Source organism: Chrysochloris asiatica, unplaced genomic scaffold, assembly GCF_000296735.1.
Source record: "Chrysochloris asiatica unplaced genomic scaffold, ChrAsi1.0 scaffold00139, whole genome shotgun sequence".
NCBI classification, from domain to species: domain Eukaryota; kingdom Metazoa; phylum Chordata; class Mammalia; order Afrosoricida; family Chrysochloridae; genus Chrysochloris; species Chrysochloris asiatica.
In genome coordinates, this window is record NW_006408657.1 from 8,304,089 (window position 1) to 8,329,717 (window position 25,629).

Here is a 25,629-nt window from a genome sequence, read left to right on the forward strand (position 1 = left end):
GGAGGGTCGGAGAAAAAGAGGAAGACCCCCAACGAGATGGATCAGCCAGGTGGCATCATTGATGGACTCAGGTGTGGCAGCGGTAGTGAGGTTGGCCCAAGATCGAACATTGTTTCGTTCTGCTGTGCATGGGGTCACTATGAGTCGGTTCCGACTCGATGGCACCTGACAACATCAACCCAGTACACCAAAGAAACAAGTTTGGTACTTGATATGCTATTTCTAGAATTGCACTTCTTTGCTATGAATTCCTTATGCTTTAATACCTCTACTTTTAGCTAGATGTTACACACAACATCAATTGATAGAAAGGACCCTTCTCTTTTCTGTTCCTGGCCCTACTTTTGACTCCAAATTGCATCACAGCTATATTTATTGTCTCTGCTGTTATTCTTCTCTAATTTTGGATTTTATCTCTAATCTATAACCCAAATCTATCACTAATGTATCTTGTTTATCAGTACAATTTTTAAATTTATTATTTTACTTTTTATAATTTGTGTTAGGAAAAGTAACCTTCTGTACCAACTCTGCCTGATCTCTCTATGCCACGTCCAACAAGTGGCTATACTCCGCAACCCGCATGGAGAGATTAAACCCAAGCAGGGACGATGGGAGATTTGAAAAAAGAAAGACACAAAACACAAAATGAGAATAAGACTAGTTGGGACCAAGTGGGACACAGCACTCTGATGGAGATAATGTGACACTGTCCTACGTTCAGCTCCTTTATTATATACACAAATCAAAGGAGAGAGCTGGGGGCAGGGAAAAGATTGCAAAATACTTTTGGTGTATAGTTGTAAGCAGTAAGCTGGACTTTATCAGAAGAATGTAGTTTCTAGGGAAACAGAGCTAGAGCAGCAAGATGTTTTTGCAGACTTGACTGAAGGCCATGGCTGCGTACAAGGAAAGACTTTGCAAATTCCTTGTTCACTGAAGCAGACTTTGCAAGTTCCTCAGGAGGCAGCCTGACTGGGAGCAGCACAATTTTCTGGACCACAACTATTTAGTTGCAATCCTTTAGTTAAACTGCCCCCAAGTCTGAAACCTTCGGTTTAAATCACTCCCAACATCCTAAATTGTTGCTCTTCTCATGTTATTCGTTGTTCATAAACTAGTTTCTCACTCTGGCATCCTACTTCTCCACCTGTGACCCCAAACCTTCTATGTGACCCCTCTTGTCTTATGAAAACTATAAATTTCACTTCTTTTCTGAACCAACACTATTCATTTTCATTTCCTTGCCTTAGAGTGTTTTGCCTTTCTGATATACTGCCTCCTTACCTTCATCCAATGTTTTGTTCTGCTGTGCATAAGGTCACTATGAGTCAATACCGACTCGATGGCACCTAACAACAATAACAACTCTCACCCAAAGTACAACATATGTAAAATTCTAGCATTCTTCCTGGCACATCTCACGTACACATCCTATGGTTTTGTACAGCTTTAATATGCCACTTTAAGGTAGGAATGGTATGTATAGTATTTTCTCTGAGCTCTGATTAGCTTTTAATGGGACCTTTGAGACTAAGATCAGAGTTCAACTTTAAACACATTTAATCAATTTTTTGATGCTTAGGCCAATGTTTCTGATTCACCTACTTTGCTGTGTCTGCATTTCAGTGTCATTGTCTGTCAGTAGCATTTTTAAAAGTATTCAAACAATCCAATAATTGGTGTAGTGTTTTAGCTCTTTTCATGTATTTAATGTACCAATATATCCTCTAATTTATGTTTCTCTTCTTTGAAATTAGGCATATGACATCTGCCATCCAAACCCGGTTTTGATGCTCATGCTTTGTGTCTACATGCATGAGCGGCTTCCAGCCTACCTTCCCAGGAAGGTAGTGCTCTTTCCTTGTACACTGCATGAGACTGTAACCAAACAGGTATGGAGACTTTTGGGACCAATATGCATGTGGAGTTAAGTACTTAGAAGTTTTAGATATTTCTTTCATCACTCTAAATTAAGAGACCCAGGGTGAAATAAACAGCACTCAGCTACCAGGTGAAAGGTTAGCAGTTTGAATCCATCCAGAAGCTCCTCAAAAGAAAGGCCTGGAAACCTACTTCTAAAAGTCATTGTTACTAAGTGCCGTCAAGCCAGTTCTGACTCATAGTGATCCTATATAGGGTTTCCAAGTAGCAGTGGTGGATTTGAACTGCTGGTCTTGTGGTTTGCTGATCCTAAATCACCACATAAAGAGTACATCTATAGCCACTGAAAATCCTGTGGGACACAGTTCTCCTTTGAAGCACATAGGGTCACTGTGAGTCAGAATCCACTTAATAGCAATTGATGTTTTTTTAATTTTATTTGAGCAATCTGATTCTTGTATAGCCACAGTAATGGATTCTTATACACTAATGGTCATGACCACCACTTGTCTGTCAGTTTGTCGCACTGTTGTGGCTTGCATGTTGCTGTCATGCACTGGTATTTTAAATGCAGGCCAAGTCACCCATGGTGGGCAAGTTTCAGCTGAGCTTACAGACTAAGACTCGTAAGAAGGAGAGGCAAACTACTTCTGAAAAACCTTATGAATAGCAGTGAAACACTGTCAGCACCAGAATATTGAATTTTGAAACCTGATGAATAGCACCAGAATACTGTCAGATATAGTGCCAGATGATGAGCCTCACAGGTTGGAAGGTACTAAGAATATGGCGGGGAAGATCTGCCTCCTCAAAGTAGAGTTAACCATTAAGACAAGATGCAAATGGACTAAAATGTTCTGGTCTTCATTTTCTTATGGGATGCAACTCAAAATTAGGAGAAGCAACTAAAACATCCATTTACAGCAGGAACATGGAATGCACTAAGTATGAATCTAGAAAATTGGAAGTTGTCAAAGAAGAAATGGAACACATGAAGTAAAGTAAAGTTAAAGTAAAGTAAAGGCATTACTGAGCTGAAATGGACTGGTAATGGTCATTTTGAATCTGACAATCAGATCGTTTACCATGTCAGGAATGAAAACTTGAAGAGGAATGGCATAGCACTCATCATCAAAAAGAACATTTCAAGATCTATTCTTGAAGTATAATGCTGTCTGTGATAGGATAGTATTCATATGCCGAAAAGAAGAAAAGTTAATACAACTATTATTCAAATGTGTGCAATTGAAGAATACATTATTCAAATGTATGAAATTGAAGAATTCTACCAACTTCTTCAGTCTGAAATTGATCAAGCATGTAATCAAGATGTACTGATCATTACTGATGATTGGAATACAAAGGCTAGAAACAAAGAGGAAGGATCTGTAGTTGGAAAATATAGCCTTGGTGATAGAAATTATAGTGGAGATTGTATGATAGAATTTTGCAAAACCAATGACTATTTCATTGCAAATACCCCTTTTAAACAACATAAAAGTTAATTGTACATGTGGACTTCACCAGATGGAATACACAGAAATAAAACTGATTACATATGTAGAAAGAGACAGTGGAAAAGCTCCGTAGCATCAGCCAAAACAAAACCAGGGACAGGGGACAGACTGTGGAACAGATCATCAATTGTTCATATGCAAGTTCAGACGGAAGCTGAAGAAAATTAAACCAAGTCCACAGAGTCAAACTATGACCTCAAACATATCCCACCTGAATTTGCAGGTCTTTTCAAGAACAGATTTTGATGTATTAGACACTAATGAGTGAACAACAGAAAAGTTGTGGGATGACATCAAGAACATCATACAGGAAGAAAGCAAAAGGCCATTAAGAAGATAAGGAAGAAAGAAAAGACCAAAATGGATGTCAGAAGAAACTCTGAAACTTGCTTTCCTAGTTGAGATGCTTTACTCACTGCACCACCAGGACTCCTTGACCAGGGCCATCTAATTCCCACAAAAAGTTTTTACATACAGAAGTTGTTAACTGTGTAACTGTGCTGTTTGTAATTTTTAGAAAAACTGAGAATTAGATTTCTAAGTCCTTGGCCAAATAACATTTCTATACAAATATGTCTGTGTTTGCAAGTTTTTTCTTTGGTATCTTGTCAGAGTATGTTGACTTCAGTTGATTTTTTCATACCATTTGTTTCTTATTAACACTTGTGAAATCTTTTCTAGCATTCTATTTATACTCTAGTTTTTCTTCAGACAGCATAAACCTTTCACTTTTGTAAGTTGTTTATATTTAGACAAGATTGTTCTCTCTGCTCGTTTTCATAGGCTTCAACTGGATTCCGAGGTTGAAATTTCTAGAATTCTTTCTTCAGGACACTATTAGTTAATATAATCATATCAAAATTGAATTTAGATTTGGGTCAGGTTTATGTTTATTCATTTTCCTCAGGCTATTGTTATATGTCCCTACTCATATATTTTTTTTGGGGGGGATAGTGAGGGTAAGTTCATACTTTCAATGCAAAGCTTGTCCATATTTTGTGTTCAAAAATTATGTTCTGGTGATCTATAGTTGGTAATCATGACGTCTCTGAGAAAGTAACTGTGTAGCTGCTATAACAGTGTGAGTAATGGTGTGTAAGGACTCAGTTGCACATTTGGAAAAGCACAGGTATAAAGAAAGCTCAGTTTAAAAAAGGAAAGCAGCCCCATTATGATTTTTTTGTTGTTAGAAGTTATTGAGGCAATATCCCTTTAAATTAATTTTATGTCGTTCTATTTTTGTTAGCAAGAGATATATGACTCTTTAGAGAAAGTTTTCAGTAGTGCTTACTAGAGTATTTCTCTAACTGCCATGATATTCAAAGATGTACTTGCATTGCAGAGGACATTTGAATCCAACATAAAGTTTCAGAAGGGGTTCGAAGTGTTCTGTTTAAGCCTGCAGACGATAAAAGGAGTGTGAATTAGATTAACCCAAATCCCTCTGCCATTGAATCAATTCATCCCTCTAGGACAGAGTAAAACTGTTCCTTAGGGTTTCCCAGGCTATAAAACTTTACTGTAGCAGACAGCTTCATTGATCTCCCTAGGGGTAACTGGTGAGTTTGAACCACTAATCTTGTGGTTAGCAGCCCAACACTTACCCAACTGTACCAACAGAGCTCCTTTGAATTAGATTAAGCAGTGATTCATTACAGTTGGACTCCTGGAATGGCGCTGTAGGGTCAGTACCAGAGTTCAAACCACAAGGTTGGCAGTTCAAACCCACCAGCTACTCCAATGAGGCGGTCTGCTCCTGTAAAGTTTTACAGCCTCCAATCACTATGAGTCGGAACTGACTCAACAGCACGTAATAACAACAGTTAAAGTAATGTATTGCCAATTTTCTAGAGTCCTGGTGTGACACTGTAGGAGAAGCACTGACTGCTAACTGCAAGGTTGGTGGTTCAAACCCACCAGCTGCTCCAGGGACTCTCTATACAGGGTTCCTATGAGTTGGAACTGACTCGATGGCACTTAACAGCAACAATATTATCAGTTTTCTGATATTGTCTTAGGTGGCACAAACGGTTTGCTAGGAGAAGATTGCCTGGTCAAATTCAGCAAGCATGGCAATGGAAGAAAGGCCGTGTGATCCACTTCCATCAGATTAGAATTTTAAAAATCCAAGCCATCTACTTGATTCCCATTCATAGCAGTGATACAAGACAGAGGAGAATGGCCCCAGAGGGCTTCCAAGGCTATAATCCTTCTACAAGCAGATCTCCACATCTTTCTCACATAGACTTGTTAATGGATTTGAACCAGGGACCCCTAGGAAACCCTGTGGAGCTCAGTTCTACTCTGCACGCATAGGGTTGCCATGAGTCAGAAATGACTAGACAACAACAGAATTTTGGGGTGTCACTGTCCACGTGTCTGCTTTTCTTTACGTGATTTGATTTTTAACATTTTGTAAAAATACATGTTGCTGTTGTTAGGTGACATTGAGTCAGTTCCAACTCACAGTAACCCCATGCATAACAGAACGAAACATTGCCTGGTCCTGTACCATCCTCACAATTGTTGTTACATTTGAGCCCATTGCTGCTGCCTGAATGTCAGTCCTTCCTGAGGATCTTCCTCTTTTTTGCTGACCCTCCCCTTTACTAAGCTTTTATTTTTATTTTTCAACAACGTAAGACAATTTAAAGTAAATAAATAGATAAAAAGTGAATGTAGCATAAAGCATAAATTACAATAACCTTTGATTTTATAATCTATGTAAGAAAATCACTGATTTGGAATTTGCTGAGAATCTTTGGTACAGTTTGCTGCTGAAAATCAACAAAATAAAATGGCAACCTAAATCACAGAATGCTGTTCTTATCAGCCCTTTCAACATCCCAGAACACAGAAAATATCTCAAGTCATCACTATTATAATTTAAAAAGTATTTCTGTAGTTATTTGTCACTAAAAGCTTGGCATCAGCAGAAAACAGGGATCAAATAGTGCAGTGACTATGTGAACTGGTTTCTTTGTTGTCCTTTTGAAGCAACTGAACATTCTTTTAATCCTGTTTGAAACAAAATTTACAGTTGATCACAGATAAACTCAGTGCCTTTGTGTCACATATGTAATGAGGCTCCCTAAGCTCTCAGGGCTGGTTATGGTTACGGGAGTTTCAGGATTATTAACCAATAAGAATTCCTAGTGAGTCTATGATTAACAGCATTTCCTTCCAGAAAATAGAAATTTACTACCTGTGACTTACAATCACCACGTCTCTTGAGGAACACTGAAGTTTTTGCGTAATGCAAATGGTTAACACATTCAGCTGCTAAACAAAAGGTCAGAGGTTTGAGTTCACCTAGAGGCAACTTAGAAGAAAGACCTGGCAATTTAGTTATAAAAAATCAGCTATTGAAAACTGTATCTTGTACAGTTCTGCTCTGACACACATAGAGCCACTATGAGTCAGAATCAGCAGCAGCTTGTTTTGTTTTCTTAATGAACACCAGAGATACAGACATACATGTGGTGGTTGGTGGTTATGTGCCTTGGAGTCGGTTCTGACTCATAGCTGTCATGCATAGGCTTTCTGAGTCATTAAATCTTTATGGGAGTGAAAAGCCTAATTTCTCTCACAGAGTGGCTGGTAGATTCGAACTGCTGACCTTGCAGCTAGCAGCCCAACTCGTAACCCACTATGCTATCAGAGACATGCATACATAAATAAAAAGAAAACCTTCTAGGATGGTCTTGAGGAAACTGAAGGAAGGAACGCGTTAGTAACAACACACTTGTTCTGGTGGTTACCAAAATTCCCACTGAACTATGAAAGTCGCTGATTTAATCGTTCAGGTTATCTCTACCACTGCCCATGATTCATTATAATCACACATGTCGTTGTTGGCTTTAAAGTGCCTTCTAGTTGGCTCTGACTGATAGCAATCCTTTATAGGGTTTTCAAGGAGTGGCTGGCGAGTTTGAACCACTGCCCTTGTGGTTTGTAGTCCAGTGTTTATCCTACAGTGCCACACCAGGAATTCATAATCATACATAGCACTCATTGTTTAGTTATCACATATCCATAATTACAGTTTCTAGACTTTATAAATTCCATGCACATTTTCTTCACTCCAAATCATCCAATTCTCCCTATTCCTCCAGTTCTTTTCCCTCTTCCGGCTCAGCACTTTCCATGATACCCTCGAGTTTTCCTAGTGTGTGCATGTGTATGTCATAGTCTCCATTATATTCTTCATAAACACTGGTATTCTCAAATTTTTCAAGAAATACTCTCCAGTGTTGTCAAAAACTCTAGACAGGAAGTAGCCCATTCGCTCATACTCTCTATATCTCATTTTATGCTCTCTTCCATAGATTCTTCTGAAAAATCCAAGCACTAAACGGCTGGTATATAGAACCTTCATAGTTGGTAGAGATGCTACCGACTTTGCACTCTTTAAAACTGGGAAGGTCGTCACCATTTCTCCTAAGTAAGTAGTTTTTTAAATTTCAATTTTATTTTATTATTTCAACCCTAGACAGTTAATTTGCATTATTCCTATAAAAGAGCAATCGAGGTATTTTTTACTGATAAATATATAATGAAAAGACACAAATACAGATAAAATATTCATGTTTTTCCTGTTGTATTAAGGCAATTCTAAGAGTGTTTCGTTCTGCTGTGCTTAGGGTTGCTATGAGTCAGTACCGACTCCATGGCACCTAACAACAACAACAGTGTAAAACCACTTTTTATGTATGAATTGAATTTTCATTTCTTTGCATGCATGTAGACCGTTGTTACTGTTATTAAGTGCTGTTGAGTCGGTTCTGGCTCATAATGAACCTATATGAGTTTCTGAGGAAAAGTTGATGGGTTTGAACTGCCAGACTTGGTGGTTAGCAGTCCTGCACTACACCAGGAATTCGTGTAGGCCATAGAGTGTAAAAAATGAGTTGTTAATTTATCCTCCGTAGTTCTGTTTCCAGTAGGAAATGTAACTGGTTTGTGCTTCAATTTTATATACACACAAACACACACACACTCATAAGAGGGTAAGTAAAAACATTGTTACAAGGGTTCTAATACATACATGCACAGGCGTATTCCAAACAAAACATGTTTAAGCGTGCCTTTGTAGTCAGTGGATGGCTGCAAACAAATTCCCTCAGTAATACATTTGTCTTAGCTTCATTAGAAGGAGTTCTGGTAGCATAATGGCTGCTAACCACAAGGTCAGTAGTTCAAATTCATCAACTGATCCAACAGAGAAAGATGAGGTGGTCTGCTCCCATAAAGGTTTACAGCCTTGAAAACCCTATACAGGGTCACTATGAGTTAAAACTGACTCCATGGCATGCAGCAGCAGTTTCCTTAGGGTGCTTTCAATAAAAAAAAACAGTCCGATCAAAACAGTGGCATCCAAAGGGATCTCCTGGGCCAGTTACATTCAGGACAGAGAGGTTAATGAAGAAGCTTATAGAGACTGTTTGAGGGAATTTCAAAGGGATCATCTTGATAGATTTTCTCGAAGGATGAAGAATGATCATGGGGGCTTATTATGAAGAGGTTTTAAGAAAATTTAAAAAGGCATTAGTGAGAAAAAGGTCAAGAATGTTGCACTGAGGAAGGTTTTTCCCATCACGAGAATGCACCTTCTACTTCTTCCAGAAGTAAGGGCTGCCCTACGATAAATTCATTGGCCCTGGAGACATTTTTTTGTTTTGTTTTCACAACTCAAAGAACATTTAAAAGAAATTTCAGTCCCTCAAGTATGCCCAAACTGCCATTAGATATGGTGTAAATACTAGAACACAGAATTATTTAGGGAATGATTGGAAAGAAACACCGCCTGCTGAAGTGTATAGTCCTAGATGGAGGAGAGGCCAAGAAACAGTGGCTTTACCTTTTGATATTTTTGTTTAATAGTTTTGTTTCTATGATTTTGTAGCAATATTTTTTTAGTTCCCTTGTGTGTGTATGTATTTATAATATATACCAGACAAGAAAAGATATAAGGATACACTTTGAAATTGTTTTATTTGTTATGTGTGTATAGAACTAGAAGAACATGGATAAAGAAATTCCTGAATGTTCTTGGTGAGACCAGAAAGTGGTTCACCAAAAAGACGGTGCTTAAGTCTCTCTATATATATATCTATATAAATACAAAGCAAATTATTCACTTTTCTATATGCATTTTTTTTCAGACTTGAATACTTTTATTAGGAGATTCCTTAAGGTGTCTCTTTAACTAGACTAAACCATTTTATGTTATTTAGTGTTTACAAATTGGACTTGAACAATATTTTGTCTTTAACACAAAAAATAATCCTGAGTTTTACTGTGATCAGATATTGTATAATTGCCTACTTATGTGAATGACATCCTGCCTTTGACTTTGTCCAGAACAAAATTAATAGAGGCTCTGTCCACCAGCTGTGAATTTAAATTCCTAGAGAGATCTTCTATATATATTATAAAGATTAACAGGGACACCAGCATCTACATAAACATGTTTATATCTGCATCTAACTGGATGCCTAAATTTAGCCATATCCATAAAGTCACTGTCCTAATGTGAAAGTATAGCCTTAGGAAAACATTCTGTTTCCTTTTTTCTTCATTATTCTCTTTGAACCATATGTATACTGACATGGATATGTTCTGTATTTATTCTCTGATATTTTTCTGACATCCAGCTCCAGGTAGCTTACAAAATACATGTAAGATCAAAGGGATTATTTTCATGAGATAGACGCAACTGTGGTGCAATGGTTAAGTGCTCAGTTGCTGACCCAAAGGCCAGCAGTTAAAAACCCCAGTTGCTCTGAGAAAGATGTAGCAGTTTGCTTTCATAAAAATTTACAATTCTACTATGGGACAGTTCTACTCTCTCCTAGAGTGCGATGATGAGTAGGAATTGACTCTACAAGAAAGGTAATGGGTTAGAGGCAACTATGATGGTAGTGGTTATGTGAGGTGGAGTCGGTTTTGACTCATAACGACCCTATATAAGGTTTCTGAGGCTGTAAATCTTTACAGGAGCAGAAAACCTCATCTTTCTCCCATGGAACAGCTGGTAGTTTCGAACTGCTGACCTTGAGGTTAGCAGCCTGACTTGTAACCAGAGCTCCTTTAGCCAAAAGAAAAGAAAAGGTCAGAATATGGAAGTGAAGCCTACAGTTATGATGCACACTCCTGTAGCTCTAGGGTACTCCCTTGAAGTGGAGTACACATTTGATGGGTAACTTTCTAACACCCTCAGGAAGAACACCTGGTTCTTTACATGATTTAATATGATTACAAAGAATTTAATCTCTTATCAAGAGAATACTGAATCTTTCTGGGTTTAAAACCTAACCAGTGCCTTCATAAAAAGTATACCCTGTATCATATAATGTGATTTATAGGCCTTAACTGTAGATCTATAAAAGGCTTTCTGAAGTGTATGTTACTTAGGTTATGTTCATTCTTGAACATCTTTCTTTTTTCATTAACTACCATGGTGATCTAATCCATTGCTAGGTCTATTTTTCTACATGTATCTCAAATTTGGCATCTTTTTCCCTTCTCTATCTTTCTCATCAAAGTTTTACGTACCATCATGTATAAATGGGACTGCTACAAGAGACACGTAACAGACTTCTCTATAATCCATACATATATTGTTGTTATTATTACTAAATGTCATCAAGTCCATTCTGACACATAGCTACTCTGTATAGGGTTTCCAAGGAGTGTCTGGGCTGGTGGATTTGAACAGCCAACATTGTGGTCAGCAGTTCAGTACTTATCCGATAGCACCATGTTGTTGTTGTTAAACTCCATCGAATCACTTCCAAATCTTAGCGACCCTGTATAGGATATCCAACCTCATGGTTAGCAGTCAAGCGCTTATCCACACCAGGATTCCTATAGTGCCATGGTGGTGGTGGTGCTTGTGTGCCATGGAGTTGTGGTTCCAACTCAGAGCAACCCTGTATATGGTTTCTGTGGCTGTAAATCTTTACAGAGGCATAAAGCCTCATCTGTCTCCCATGGAACCACTGGTAGTTTCAAAGTGTGCACCTTGAGGTTAGTAGCCCAACTCGTAACTACTATGCTACCATAGAACCATTATAATTTTTTAAACCCTGGTGGTGCTATAGGATTAGCACTGGACTGCTAACTACAAGAATAGTGGTTGAAGCCCACCAGCCACTCTGTGGAAGAAAGACGTGGCTTTCTGCACCTGTGAAGATTTAAAACCTCAGAAACCCTATACAGAGTCTCTATGAATCGATATCAGCACACAACAACAACAATTTTTTTTAAATGCAAATTTGTTGTTGCTCTTCTTTCTGCTTGAAATCTCCAGATAGCTTCCAATCACCTTTAGGATATGTCAGGGACTGGCATTGACATAGTTGTGTTGTTCACGAGTGTTTGGGTCATGAGGAGGAGATATCTGGCGGCGATAGGGATAGCAAAAGAATACACAGAAAGACAGAAAGAGGGAGACACAGAGACACTCCGAAACCAGGGTGGATGCATCACTGGTGGGCAGACTTGGGACTACAGGCATTGTGACCTCTGCGGGCAGCAACTCACTGCCCTGCAAACTGTACTGCATGCCCTCCAACTTGTAATGCACACCTGGGCCGGCCTGCACCTCTGTTTTATTTAGGGGAGGAGCTTCACACCAAGCTGGGAGGGACTAAGACAGGATACAGCTAACATCAGTAATTTTCCAGACATTCAGGTAACTTTACATCGAGCTTTGCTGGTTCGAATCCCAGGCCCGCAACTTGGTTTCTCAGGCTCAATTAACATATCTATAGCCCCTGAGCTCAGTTCGGGGAAGGTGAAAGGGAAGGACAAAAGGCTTGGGAGGAGTCCCGCTGTTTTGGCTTCCTGAGCCAGGTTTTCAGGAACTTGGCTGAATAACCAGCACCTGGGGCAGATTTAGGGAAGATGGCTTTTTTGTCTACAGAACAAAGAACCGGGAAGTAGCTAAGCTATTTTCAGTTAATCCTTTGGAGAAAGTCTTGCCCTTGAAACCTTTACAGTCTTGCCTTTAGGAAAATATTACATTTATCTGTGGATACTAAGGGCTCATGTTTGGAATTAAATAAAAAACATAACTGAACACTAAGATGAAAGACAATTTGTTATGACTGCCCAGTGGCCAGAATTTGTTCCTCAGAGCCTGTGGCCTGTATAGTCGACATGGTCTGCAACAAGGATACGGAATGAAATCTGCAATACAGTTCCCAGGCCCTTCATGGCTGGTTCACTAACCCACCTGCTTTCTAAGTTTCAGCACCACTGGCCATATTCAAACACACCATATTTACTCATACCAGAGTTGGTAAATGCCTTTCTTTCCTCCACTGCTCAATCGACTAATTCATTCTAATTCTTCATATTTACCTAACATATCATTTCCTCTGACCCTCAGACTGTCACATTCACCTTTTGTATATTCTCATGCATTTCTATAATTTGTAATTTTCACATCTATTTTATGATGATTTAATTGAAGTTCCTCATGTTTTATTGAATATAAGATGTGGGAGGTCAGGAATAGGGTGTTGTTTCTAATTGCTTCATCTCACAAACTTAAAACAGTGCTTTGTTGTTGTTAAGTGCCGTCAAGTCAATTGTGACTCTATATAAGATTTCTGAGGAGCAGCTGGTGAGCTTGAACTGCTGACCTTGTAGTTCAAATGACTTTGCAGTCCGTTGCATTAACCCACAATGCCACACCAGGACATTCTATAAATGTTAATTGAATAAATGAATGGCTTTCTTAATAGTAAATTTTAGACTAGCTAGTGAAATTCTCTAGGTATCGTAGCACAGAGTTTTCATTTTTACACCCCAAAACCCCAACAATACTGTAAGGTCAAATGTCCTTTGTTTACTATTAACTTCAAGATCATTAGTTATTCGTATTGTCCAAGATAATGTCTTTTTGTACAAATTAAAGAGATTGATAGCGACACATATGTGAATAAAAACCATCCCCACCTGCTATATGTGCGCTGCACTTTCCCTTACAAAATCATTTTGAGATAATTTCTATTGATGTTGAGAATCCCTAGTTCACTTTACTTTTTGAGAATCCCTAGTTCCATTCATTCAATAACTATAGAAAAGTTCTGGGAAAGTTAAACAAAGGATTGGCATCAAAGGACTCTCACCGTTTCAATCTCCAAATATATGCATCTTAAGAGAGGATACTAGTTGGTAGTCTGCACAAGAGAAGCACTGTGATATGATATATAATGCTGACGATGGTAAAAACCAGAGTAAAAATGAAGATAGTATTCCCCATAATAAGATAATATTCCCCTTAATATCTAGCACCTACAGGTGTTGTAAGGCAAAGCAAGGCAAGGCAAGGCAAAGTTGAAAGATTCAGCTAGTAAAGCCATTCTAAATTCAGACCACTTATTGCTTATATACATAAGCAATGAAAGCAAGAGTAGTCAAAGATGCTAGATCCCCGTGTCCTATGTGCAGGTCAATTATGACAGAAAAGGAGTTTGATGTGTATGACATGGATTTTAGGAAACCCTGTTTCTGAAGAGCCAATTTAATGCTGCAGCTAAGCACTATTGTAGTTGTAGCCTGTAGCTGTATGTTAAGGTATCCCTGGGTGCCACAAAAGTTCAAGCTCTCCATTACTAGAAGAAAGGTTCAAACACACCTAGAGGTGATTCAGAAGACAGACCTGGTGATCCGCTTCCAAACGTTCACAGCCTTGAAAAACCCTATGGAACAGTTCTAGTTTGCACATATGGGTCACCATGAGTTGGTATCCTCTTGATGGCAACTAGCAACAACAGCTGTACCACAAAGGCATAAAGTAGCAAACGCCATACCTCTTCAGAATCCAGGGGGCAATATGAAACTGTCTTATGATAGTCTTTCAGAGGAGATAATGAGAAATGAGGCAAATGGGAAACAGCCTTTTTAGTTGCTATTCAGGAATTTCCATTCTCTTCTGTTGAGGAAAGATCACTTTCTGCCAAGACTTATATCAACTCCAGTTAAGCCTTGTATATGTGGTCTATGTGGAGTCATGCAAGGTTTTTAGTAAGTAAATTTCCCTAGATTTCATTTTTCTGGAGCTCAGAGAGCGCTGTAGGATAAGCACTGGACTGCTAACCACAAGGTGGGCAGTGCAAACCCTCTAGCTGCTGCACAGGAAAGAAAAATAAGGCTGTCTGGTTCTGTAAAGATTTACAGCCTTAGAAAACTATGCAGGGTCTCTGTGAGTCAGAATCTATGTGATGGCAGTGAGTTTGGTTATTTCAGTTTTGTTTGTTTGTTTGTTTTACCATTATACTATGTTTTACAATACAGAGTTAAAGATTAAGTAAGATGAACATGTTTTAATTATCCCTCTTTTAATTAATAGTTTACTTTGAATTTTAAAATATGCTAATAATCTATTAGTTGGAGTCCTGATGTGGTGCTGTAGGATAAGCACTCGACTGCAACGTCTGTTTGAACTGCAAGGTCTGTGGTTCAAATCCACCAGCCACTCTTCAGGAACCCTATACAGGGTCTCTATGAGTTGGAACTGACTCCACGGAACTTAACAACAACAAGAAGCGTAGGATAAGCACTGAACTGAAAGGTTGGTTTGAACTACAAGGCTGACAGTTCAAACTCACCAGCTCCTCAGAAACTCTATGCAGGATAGCTATGAGTAGGAACTGACTTGACAGCACTTAACAGCAACAACAGTCTGCTGTTGGTGTGGTGCTATAGAATAAGCACTGGACTGCTAACCACAAGGTTAACTGTTCAAACCTACCAGCTATTCCTTGGAAACCCTACACAGAGTCATTATGAGTCAGAATCGGCTTGACAGTGCTTAATGACAACAATCTATAGTATAGGTTGTTGTTATGCTGTTGTTATTAGAGGCTGTCAAGATGGCTCAAACTCATAGAGACCCTATGCACAACAGAAGGAAAGAGACAGGTTGTTGTTAAGTTGTTGAGTTGATTCCGACTCACAGCAACCCTACATAGAATTTCCGAGGAGTGGCTGGTGGGTTGGAACTGCCAATCTTGCTGTAGTTAGCAGTCCAGTGCTTAACCTATAGTGCCATGCCAGGGACTGGTATGTACCACATAATGTCCTTTCAGGCACCATTTAGCTACATATACCAGAGTGCTTCAAAAAGTATGTGGATAAATTGAATTTAAAGATAATGGATTTTTATATGTCTCTTATATATGTCTCTGGAACATATGTCTCTTATATGTCTTATATGTCTCTCGTATATGTCTCTGGAACAAGGGGGAAGGACTTGCTTGGGCAACAGGTAGTCTGATTGAGTTTGCAGTGCTGGGCAGCTATGGTTCAGCTCCCAAATTGTGTCTGTCTTGGTTCCCACAGCTGCCACTAATGCGTGATGCATGCACTGTCTGGCCACCATCTCTATCCATCCCTCAGAACTTCTCATTCTGAGCAGCCTCCCAGAGACTGCTAAGAGAGCACTTACCGAAAGGCAGTCAACTGCAGATCCTGAAACTCCAGACACTAACAGAGAGCCAGAGTAGCCTGTGTGGGGGTTACTTGGATGTGTGTGTAGCAAATGTATATGCTCAGCATCAAAATTATAATGTCCTATCTCATAGAAATTATTGTGGCTGTTAAGTGATGATGCATACCTGTATTTGAATTTGAGCTTTGAATGCTGTTTTTAACAACAGTTTACATATAATCTGAATTCCTATTCTTTTTCTCCATCTGACCAAAAACTGGTGACATGAATAAGAATTTGCCTAAAGGATAACACAGAATGTCATATGAATTTCATATAAAAATACATACATGATTTTCTGTGACTGCTTGACAATCCAATTTTGGCAGATTGAGTATTTCTGCAAGTTACCATTATATTTTAAAGACTAGATCAATATGTCTAAACTAGTAACGATAACTGTATTGCAGGTGTTTTGGGGTCTGCAAAAGTCTCTAATTTTATTTTGTAGAAGTGAATGTATTTATTATATGATGTAAGTAAGCACTGGACATGTGGTCTCCACTTACGAAATGCTTGTTGATTGTATTTTTTAATGAAATATGCTCTATTTTACCTTTTATTAAATAGGAACCAAATTAACATCATGGTGAAATTCACCAGCCGATTTCTATATCCCGCTGAGGCTACGCTGCTGTTAATTTCAAAATCTAAGCATGCAGATGAGGGCACTACTATGACTTTTGCTCTGAAAGGTGAAGTCCTCAAATTTGCTGAGGATGTAAGTAAATTTTATCTTTTGTGTGTATTTGCTGCTCTTCTCAGGACATAAACTATCCCAAACTCAGTCATTGTCCAAATGTTATCTCTAGGTAACTCTCCATATTTGATATCATGTGTTTGTATAGACCAAAACAAATCCCACTGCCATATAGTCAATTATGACTCATAGCAACCCTTCTGGACAAAGTAGAACTTCCCCTAAGGGTTTCTGACGCTGTAAATCTTTATGGGAGTGGACAGCCTCATCTTTTTCACACAGAGCCACTAGCAGCTTGGTGGATTTGAATCACTGAACTTGCAGGTAACCGCCCAGTGCTTAACCCACTGCACTATCATGGCTCTCTGCATAGACACCAGAGGTATATATTTTAATGTACACAGTTCTTGGCTTTTATTCTCCCACAATGTTGCTCCAATATGTTTTCTTAGAAATGTCTCTAAAATTAAAATTGAAGTTTAAAGAAATCCTGTCAATTGTTACTTTATGATCAGAATTTTAGAATTACACTTTTATTTTCATAACAGCTCTGATGCCCTTCTGTCATGGATATTGTAACTTAAGTTAAAAGAGTCCCAGGGCCTGTGTTTTACACTTTTTAAAAAATATTGGATTAAGGGTTGTTGGCTTTTGTAGGAAAGAATACTTCTCTATTTCTGACAGGAACATTTATCACTTATCCTGAATGTCTTGTGGAGTAAATTTATTATAAAGATCATGTGCAGGATGACATTTATAGAGAGGTGATGATGTTCTAGACAAAGATCCAAGTTTATTTCTCAAAGGTTGACATGAGGGATGACCAATAAACAACATTCTTATCAATGGAGAAAAGATTGAAGTTGTCAAGGACTTCATTCTTCTTGGATCAACTATCAACATTCGCGGAAGCAGCAGTCAAGAGATCAGACGACGTATTGCATTAGGCAAATCTGCTGCACAGGAACTTTTTAAAGTGTTGAAGAGCAAAGATGTCACCTTGAGGACTAAGGTGCACCTGACCCAAGCCATGGTATTTTCAATAATCTCTTATGGATGCAAAAGCTGGACAGTGAATAAGGAAGATTGTAGAAGAATTGATGCCTTTGAATTGTGGTGTTGGAGGAGAATACTAAAAGTGCCATGCACTTCCAAAAGAACCAATAGATCTGTTTTGGAAGAAGTGCAGCCAGAGTGCTCCTTGGAGGCCAAGATGGCTAAACTTCGTCTCTCATACTTGGACATGTTGTCAGGAGGGAGCAGTCACTGGAGAAGGATGTCTTGCTGGGTAAGATGGAAGGTTAGAGAAAAAGAGGAAGACGCCTAATGAGATGGATCAGCCAGGTGGCATCATTGATGGCGTCAAGTGTGGCAGTGGTAGTGAGGTTGGCCCAGGATCGGACATTGTTTCGTTCTGCTGTGCATGGGGTCGCTATGAGTCGGTTCTGACTCGATGGCACCTGACAACAACAACAATAATAAAATGATTGTAGTATTGTTATGGTTGGACATTGTTGTGTCTCCTTTTTTTTTCTCCTATGATAAAGAACAAGTAAATGTGTTATGTTGCCAGATTCCCCTATGGATTATAAAACTTTTAGGTGATTAGGGACAAGCATGGGAAGTTGAGAGAATGATGCTGGGCAGGTTGAGTGGTGGCCAGATATGTGAGAAGAGTATCACGATGCTCCCATCAGTTGAGGGGTTTATTACTTAATGAGAACCAGGAGAAGAAGTGGGAATTCTGTTGATACTACATTATGTGCTGTGATCTCAATTGTGTGAGATCATGAATCATTTGTGTAAGATGGTTGAGCAATTTGTGTCCATTAACACTTCTTAACCTTCTCACACAAACGCTTTAAAAAGAGACACAACTTTGCTGCATATGGCTAAGAGAACTATCTGGCTTTGGCCTTTCATTCAAGTTGTTCTGGAAAAGCTGAGACTCCTGAAGAGCATATGGCCCCTGTTTATTTCCCCCATCTGCCTTCTCAATTCATCCACTGATTGGATATTATTAGATAATAATGGTGGTTGTGTATCCTCTAGTCGCTTCTGACTCACAGCAACTCTGTATAGGGTTTCCAAGGCTGTAAATCTTTATGGGAACAGAAAACAGAGTGACTGCTAGATTTAAACTGCTGACCTTGTGGTTAGCAGCCCAGATCATACTCCACTATTAATTTAAAAATGTAGACGTCCTTGGAACTTTTTCTTCATGACTAATAATAAGAGCAGATAGTCTACATTCATGCTTATTCATAAACAATTCTCTCTGCTACTTCTTACTTATACAAGAATGAATCAAGACGTTACTACAAAATCATAGAAACCTTTATTAAACAAAAATTTCAAAACATGGTGCTGTTGTTTCTTGACATTGCCTCCATCTGCTCTACACACTTCTGAAGACAGTGTCTCCGTGTCTCTAACCCTTCCTCCAAATAATTCTGTGCTATTTTATGTACACCACATTATAATGGTAGTTTTTTAAAAATGTTTTCTTGTGAATTATATGATCATTTACATGGGAGAACATGAGTTTTACATTCATTCTATCATATTTTGTTTCATTGCCATGGTTACAATCCCCTCCATGCATCAACCAACCAAAGGGTATACCCTGCAAGCCTGCCCCCCCCACACACACCCCTCAGTCTTCAGCACACAGTCGCTCTCCCTCTCTGGATCTAAAGTCCCCAGCTGCTCCATCATTCCACGTCATCTTCTCTGCCTCCATCTCAGGCATCACTGCTTCTCTGGGTAGAGTCCCGCTCTTGGCTCTTCTCCATTGATGGTCCTAGGGACCTCCGCTCCTAGACTGGAAAGTTAATCACTCCCTTCCTTGCTATAAAACATCTTCCTTTACATTTCCAACCCTCACAATCAGTCCTGATAACAATTATTCACTATTGTATCACAAGAGACCCATCTGCTATAATGGCAGTTTTGGCCTCCTGAAGGAACTCAGATCATATTCCTTTATAAAGCACTTTGAGTTTTCAGAACAAAAAGAATTCTAAATGAGAAACATCAAGGCTATAGTGGATGTGGTAACATTTCCCAATGGAATTGTCATAGGACAACCTTGCTACCCTCAAAATATGAATGAGTAGGTGCATTGTTTTAATGGAAAAAAATAATACCATGGCACAGCTTTTCTGGCCTTTTTCTCACCAATTTAGTTTCATTTTCTTAAAACTAAAACAGTTGCCATCATCTTCTGTGCTGTCCTCACTGCCTTGAATTTAATTGGCCCAACAGATCTCTTCAGAAGCCATTATTTTGATTGGACCTTTTTTTGGAAGGTGGTGTACTGGGTTACACATTGGCCTGCTAACCGTAAGGTCAGCTGTCCAAATCCACTAGCTGCTTTGTGGGAGAAAGAGGAGGCTTTCTGATCTGTAAAGATTTACAATATTGGAAACCATATGTAGGGTCACTATGAGTTGGAATCAACTTGATACCAATGGGCTTGGGGTGGGTAATGAGGCTAAGACTGAGAGAATTTATCCATAGCCATCCGCTAACTACAGAGACACGATTAAACACATTTTGTTTGAAATAAACCCGTGCATGTATGAACTGGAACCCTATTAGCAATAATTTTTTGTTTACCTAGTTATCATATATATTAGGTATATGATTGATTCATTTTCAACTGCAGAACTATGTACAATCATAAACAAAATCCATTCTAAGAAAATAAACATGTAAAGAAAATGTTTTGATAAGTAGGTGAGTTGTTAGTACAGTACAGTGGATGTGTAATCAGGAAAAACATATTTTTATACTTTCCCACCCAGATTTTAGCTGTACAATATTTGTGGGAAAGGGGAAATTCTTTAAATTCATATCAGTGCAATGTTTAAATAGAAGTATTTTACTTTTATAAGTTTGTATTTTATACTTCAGGATATTCATTTTTGTAACTGTGATTTAATGTTTTCTTTGCTTTAGAACACTATAAAATGTAGCAGTCCATGTTATGAATGGAAAGGAATCAGTGTGCTTGTTAAAAACCACTTCACAACTTCAGGAGTCTTCAAGTAAGTGACTGGGTATAAATTCATTGCCATTAACCACTTCCAGTCTTAAAGAAAAATAAGTAATTGTTTGAGGAGAAATGGCAAGTATTTACAGTCTTAAAAGCTTGTAAGCATAATCAGATAAAAATGAACAAATAATGAAGGTAAAACAAAGTTTCTTTAAATGATGTTTGAGCTACATAATGCAGACTGATTCAAACAAGTTTATAAATTTTGTCTATGAACTTTTTTGTGGTGACATTTAATCTCATGTACTTTGGATATGGTATCAGGAGTGATGACCAGTCCTTATAGAAGGACCTCATTCTTGGTAAAGTAGAGTACTTGGTAACATAAGGTCAGTGATGAAGAGAAAGACCCTCAAGGAGGTGGATTGACATATTGGAAGGAACAATGGGCTCAAACCGAGCAATGCTTGTGAAGAAGGTACAGGACTGGTCTGCGTTTCCTTATATTGTACATCTGATCACTGTGGGTTGGAACCAATTCGGCGGCACCAGCAACAGCATTTTTATATGTTTTATAATTTTGTTTTCCTCTTGCTCCAGTAATGCCTACTTTGTGCTCAATGGATATTTTCTAGTATAACATGCTAATTACTTTTTTGCTTATTTTACCATATTTTTAAAAATAGTTCTCTGACAATCGGTTTCTTTCAACTTATTGAATATGTTACCCCATTATCTTCTGTCCCCCAGGGTTTCAAATGAGAAGTCAGTTGCTAGTCTTATTGAGGAGCCATTGTATGTATCTTACTGGTTTCAACATTGTTTTGTCTTTGTTTTTTGACAGTCTGAGGATGATGTGTCTAATGGTGTAGAACCATTTAAGTTTATCCTATATAGATTTCTTTCAGCTGTTGGATAGTTAACGTTTTTCATCAAATTTGAGAAGTTTTCATTTTTTACTTCTTCAAATATTTTTTCTTCCTCTTTCTCTCTCTCTTTTCTTTTTGGGAACTTCCATTATGCATATGTAGTCCTGGTGTGGCACTGTGGGTTAATGTGCTGGACTGCAATGTCAGTTTAAACCACAAGGTAGGCAGTTCAATCTCACCAATCACTCCTCGGAAACCAAAGATGTCAGCTTAAGGACTGAGGTGTGCTTGACCCAAGCCATGGTATTTTCAATAACCTCATGCATGAAAAAATTGGACAGTGAATAAGGAAAATCGTAGAAGAACTGATGCATTTGAGTTATAGTGTTGGAGGAGAATATCGAAAGTATGGTGGGCTTCCAAAAGAACAAACACATCTGTGTTGGAAAAAGTACAGCTAGGGTGCACCTTAGAGGCCAGGATGGCCAGACTTCATCTCTCATTCTTCGGACATATTATCAGGAGGGACCTGATATCATATTTGGTAGGGTGGAGGGTCAGAGAAAAAGAGGAAGACCTGCAGCGAGATGATGGGCTCAAATGTAGCAACAAGTTGGCCCAGGACTGGGAAATGTTTCATTCTATTGTGCATATGGTCACTATGAATCGATACCAACTCCCTGGTACCTAACAACAACAACAACAATGGGTCGGAACCGATTTGACAGCACTTAACAACAACAACAAAACATTATGCACATGTTGCTATGTTTGATGGTATCCCACAGGCCTCAGAGGCTCTGCTAGCTTTTCTTTATTTCTTTCTTTCTGTTACTTAGAATGGATAACTTGATTTGACCTATTTCCAAGTGCACTGATTCTTTCTATTGAGGCCATCTAGTGATTTATCTGCTTTATTTATCCAATCCAGAAATTATAATTGGTCCTTTGGCTTAATTTCTATCTCTTTATTGATATTTTTTGTTTGTTAAAACATCATTCTCATATGTCCCTTTATTTTGTTTCTTTGAAAATTATTTCCATCAGTTATTTCAAGTCACTAATAGTAGTTGATTGGGGTCCTGGTGTAGCTCTGTGGGCTAATGTGCTAGACTATAAAGTTGTTTGAACCACAAGGTCGGTGGTTCAAGCTCACCAGCCACTCCATGAAAACCCTATACAAGGTTGCTGCTATGGGTCGAAAATGACTCGACAGCACTTAACAACAACAACAACAACATAGTAGTTGGTTAAAAGTCTTTGTCTGGTAACACAAACATCTGGAATCCCTCAGGAACAGTTCCTATTTTTTTCTGTGTATGGAGCATATATCCTTTCCTTTATATGCTTTATATATAGTTGTTTCTGTTGTTGAAACTGAACTTCAAAAATACTATGTATTGTAGATAATATAATATCTCTGTGAATCAGTACTCAATAGATTTTGTTGGTTTTGCTGTTTGATGTTATTGTTACTGTCTTTGCTGTTGTCTGTTAATGTTTCAGAACTAATTTGGTAATGTCTACATTGCATATCCACCACTACTCTGTCACTTTGTCGTACTGTAGTGGCTTGTGAGTTTCTGTGATTCTGAAAGCTATGTCAGTGGTATTTTAAATACCAGCAGGGTCACTCATGGTGGACAGGTTTCAGATGAGCTTCCAGACAAAGACAGACTAGGAAGAAGGAGTGATGAACTACTTCTGAATATATAGTCACTGATAACCTTATGAACAGCAGAGAAACACTGTCAGATATAGTGCCAGAATATGAGCCCCTCAGGTTGGAAGGCACTCAAAATGTGACTGGGGAAGAGCTGCCTCTTCAGAGTATAGTTGACTGTGATGACGCAAATGGAGTAAGGCCTGTGGGAGAAAAGTCCTCGAGACCTTCATTTGCTGATAGGGCACAACTCAAAATGAAGAGAAACAGACATCTGGTTTCTGCAGCAGTGGAGAAAGTCAGGTAGGGAAATTTCCTTGCTAGAGAGGGATTGAGATCTCATGTAAGAAACACTCACAGAACAACTCCAGAGTTCTGGATCTACCATAAGGTCCAGGATGTCAGTTTCCTGCACTCGCAAGTGAAAAAATCATGATATTAAGGAAAACACTGTGAGTTAGGAATCGGGACACAGGACTCCCTCTGTGGCTACCTAACCCTGGCAGAGTTTAGAGGGTGGGGCTACAGCCATTCTGGCTCAATGAACTTGCTCTAAAAGTGGTGCAGAGACACTTGCATAAAGAGGCACAGGAGACTGTACACATTTCTCACACATCTTTCTCGGAGCCCCTTTTCTCTCAGCAGGATGCCATCAGGCAGGTGGATGTGCACCCCCAAAAAACAGCCATGGCCCTGCAGTTCCCCCACAGTACAGAGAGAGGGAACTTGGTGGCCACTAATGACCTCAGCTGTGGAGACACAGCCCTAAGATTGATTTGAGCTAGACCACATGGGAAATGTCACAACGAAACCAAAGGAAATAAAAAAAGATAATAACAGAATACTATGAAGAGTTGTACTCCAACAAATTTGAAACCTCAGAAGACATGGATATGTTTTTAGAAAAACACGACCTAACAAAACTCACACAGAATGAACTAGAAGACGTGAGCAGACCCAGAACAAGAGAAGAAATTGATCAGGTTATCAAAAAGCTCCCAATCAAAAAAAGTCCAGGTCCAGATGGTTTCACTGGTGAGTTCTACCAGACATTCAGGGAAGAGTTGTCACCAATTCTACTCAAATTATTCCAGAATATAGAGGAGGATGGAAGACTACCTAATATTTTTTATGAAGCAAGCATAACCCTCATACCAAAACCAGGGAAGGACATCACTAAGAAAGAAAACTATAGACCAATATCTCTCCTGAACACAGACGCAAAAATTCTCAACAAAATCCTAGCCAACAGAATCCAACAGCACATCAAAAAAATAATACATCGTGACCAAGTGTGTTTCATAAAAGGGATGCAAGGATGGTTCAACATTAGAAAAACAATCAAATGAAATCCACCATGTAAATAAGAAAAAGGAAAATAACCACATGATCGTATCAATTGATGCAGAAAAGGCATTTGACAAAATCCAACATCCATTCCTGATAAAAACACTCAACAAAGTAGGAATTGAAGGGAAATTCCTTAACATAATAAAGAACATATATACAAAACCAACAGCATACATCACTCTCAATGAAGAGAAACTGAAAGCCTTAACTCTGGGAACAGGAACCAGACAGGATGCCCCTTGTCACCACTTCTTTTCATTATTGTGCTGGAAGTTTTAACCAGAGCTATAAGGCATGATAGAGAAATAATTAAAGGCATCCAAATTGGCAAAGAGGAAGTAAAACTCTCTTTATTTGCAGACGATATTATTCTATACATAGGAAACCTCAAAGACTCAGTAAAAAAACTACTAGACCTCATTGGAAGATTCAGCAAAGTGGCAGGGAAAAGCAGCAATGAAGCTGTGAGCTAAGCCCTACAATGTTCAATAGACTCCTGTGAAACAGGCTGGAGACCTGGCTGTGTGGCAAGACCTGGGGACTCTTGGGCCCAGAGTCAGTGACATAGCAATAGATGACTAGAATGGAGAGTGAAGCGTCCAGCTGATCAACATACAAAAATTAGTTGGATTTCGCTATAGCAACAACGATAGTGCTGAAAAGAACATTAGGAAAGCAATACCATTTACAATAGCCGCCCAAAGGATGAAATATTTAGGAATAACCATAACTAGAGAAACAAAGGACTTATACAAAGAAAATTACAAAACACTACTATAAGAAACCTACAAAAATGGAAGAACATTCCATGTTTCTGGATAGGAAGACTTAACATCGTGAAAATGTCAGTACTGCTCAAAGCAATTTACACATATAATGCAATCCCAATCCAGATTCCAACTACATTCTTTTTTTTTTTTTTAATTTAAGGTTTTTATTGTGAATTGAGTGAAAGTTTACAGGGCACATCATCAGTTTCACAATCAATAATTCATATAATTTGTTTCATTACATTAATTATAATCCCCTCCATATACCACTTTAGCTTTTTTGTAAAAAACACACAAACAAAAAAAACCACTCAGGCATATATAATAAATTACATCTCCATAGGGCACATTCTGCAAGTCTGCTCCTGGCC

General features: G+C 38.6%; 1 protein-coding gene across 1 annotated transcript in view; it reads left to right on the forward strand.

Moving 5' to 3' along the window:
• CHDC2 (calponin homology domain containing 2) overlaps positions 1-21,525 on the forward strand; it is a 66,816-nt gene extending 45,291 nt beyond the window's left edge. Inside the window, exons 10-13 of the mRNA XM_006870157.1 lie at positions 1,761-1,895; positions 7,730-7,845; positions 16,477-16,627; positions 21,451-21,525. Of these exons, the coding sequence (XP_006870219.1) occupies positions 1,761-1,895; positions 7,730-7,845; positions 16,477-16,627; positions 21,451-21,525 (477 nt within the window). The remainder of the gene's footprint in view (positions 1-1,760; positions 1,896-7,729; positions 7,846-16,476; positions 16,628-21,450) is intronic.
• Positions 21,526-25,629: the final 4,104 nt, after the last annotated feature.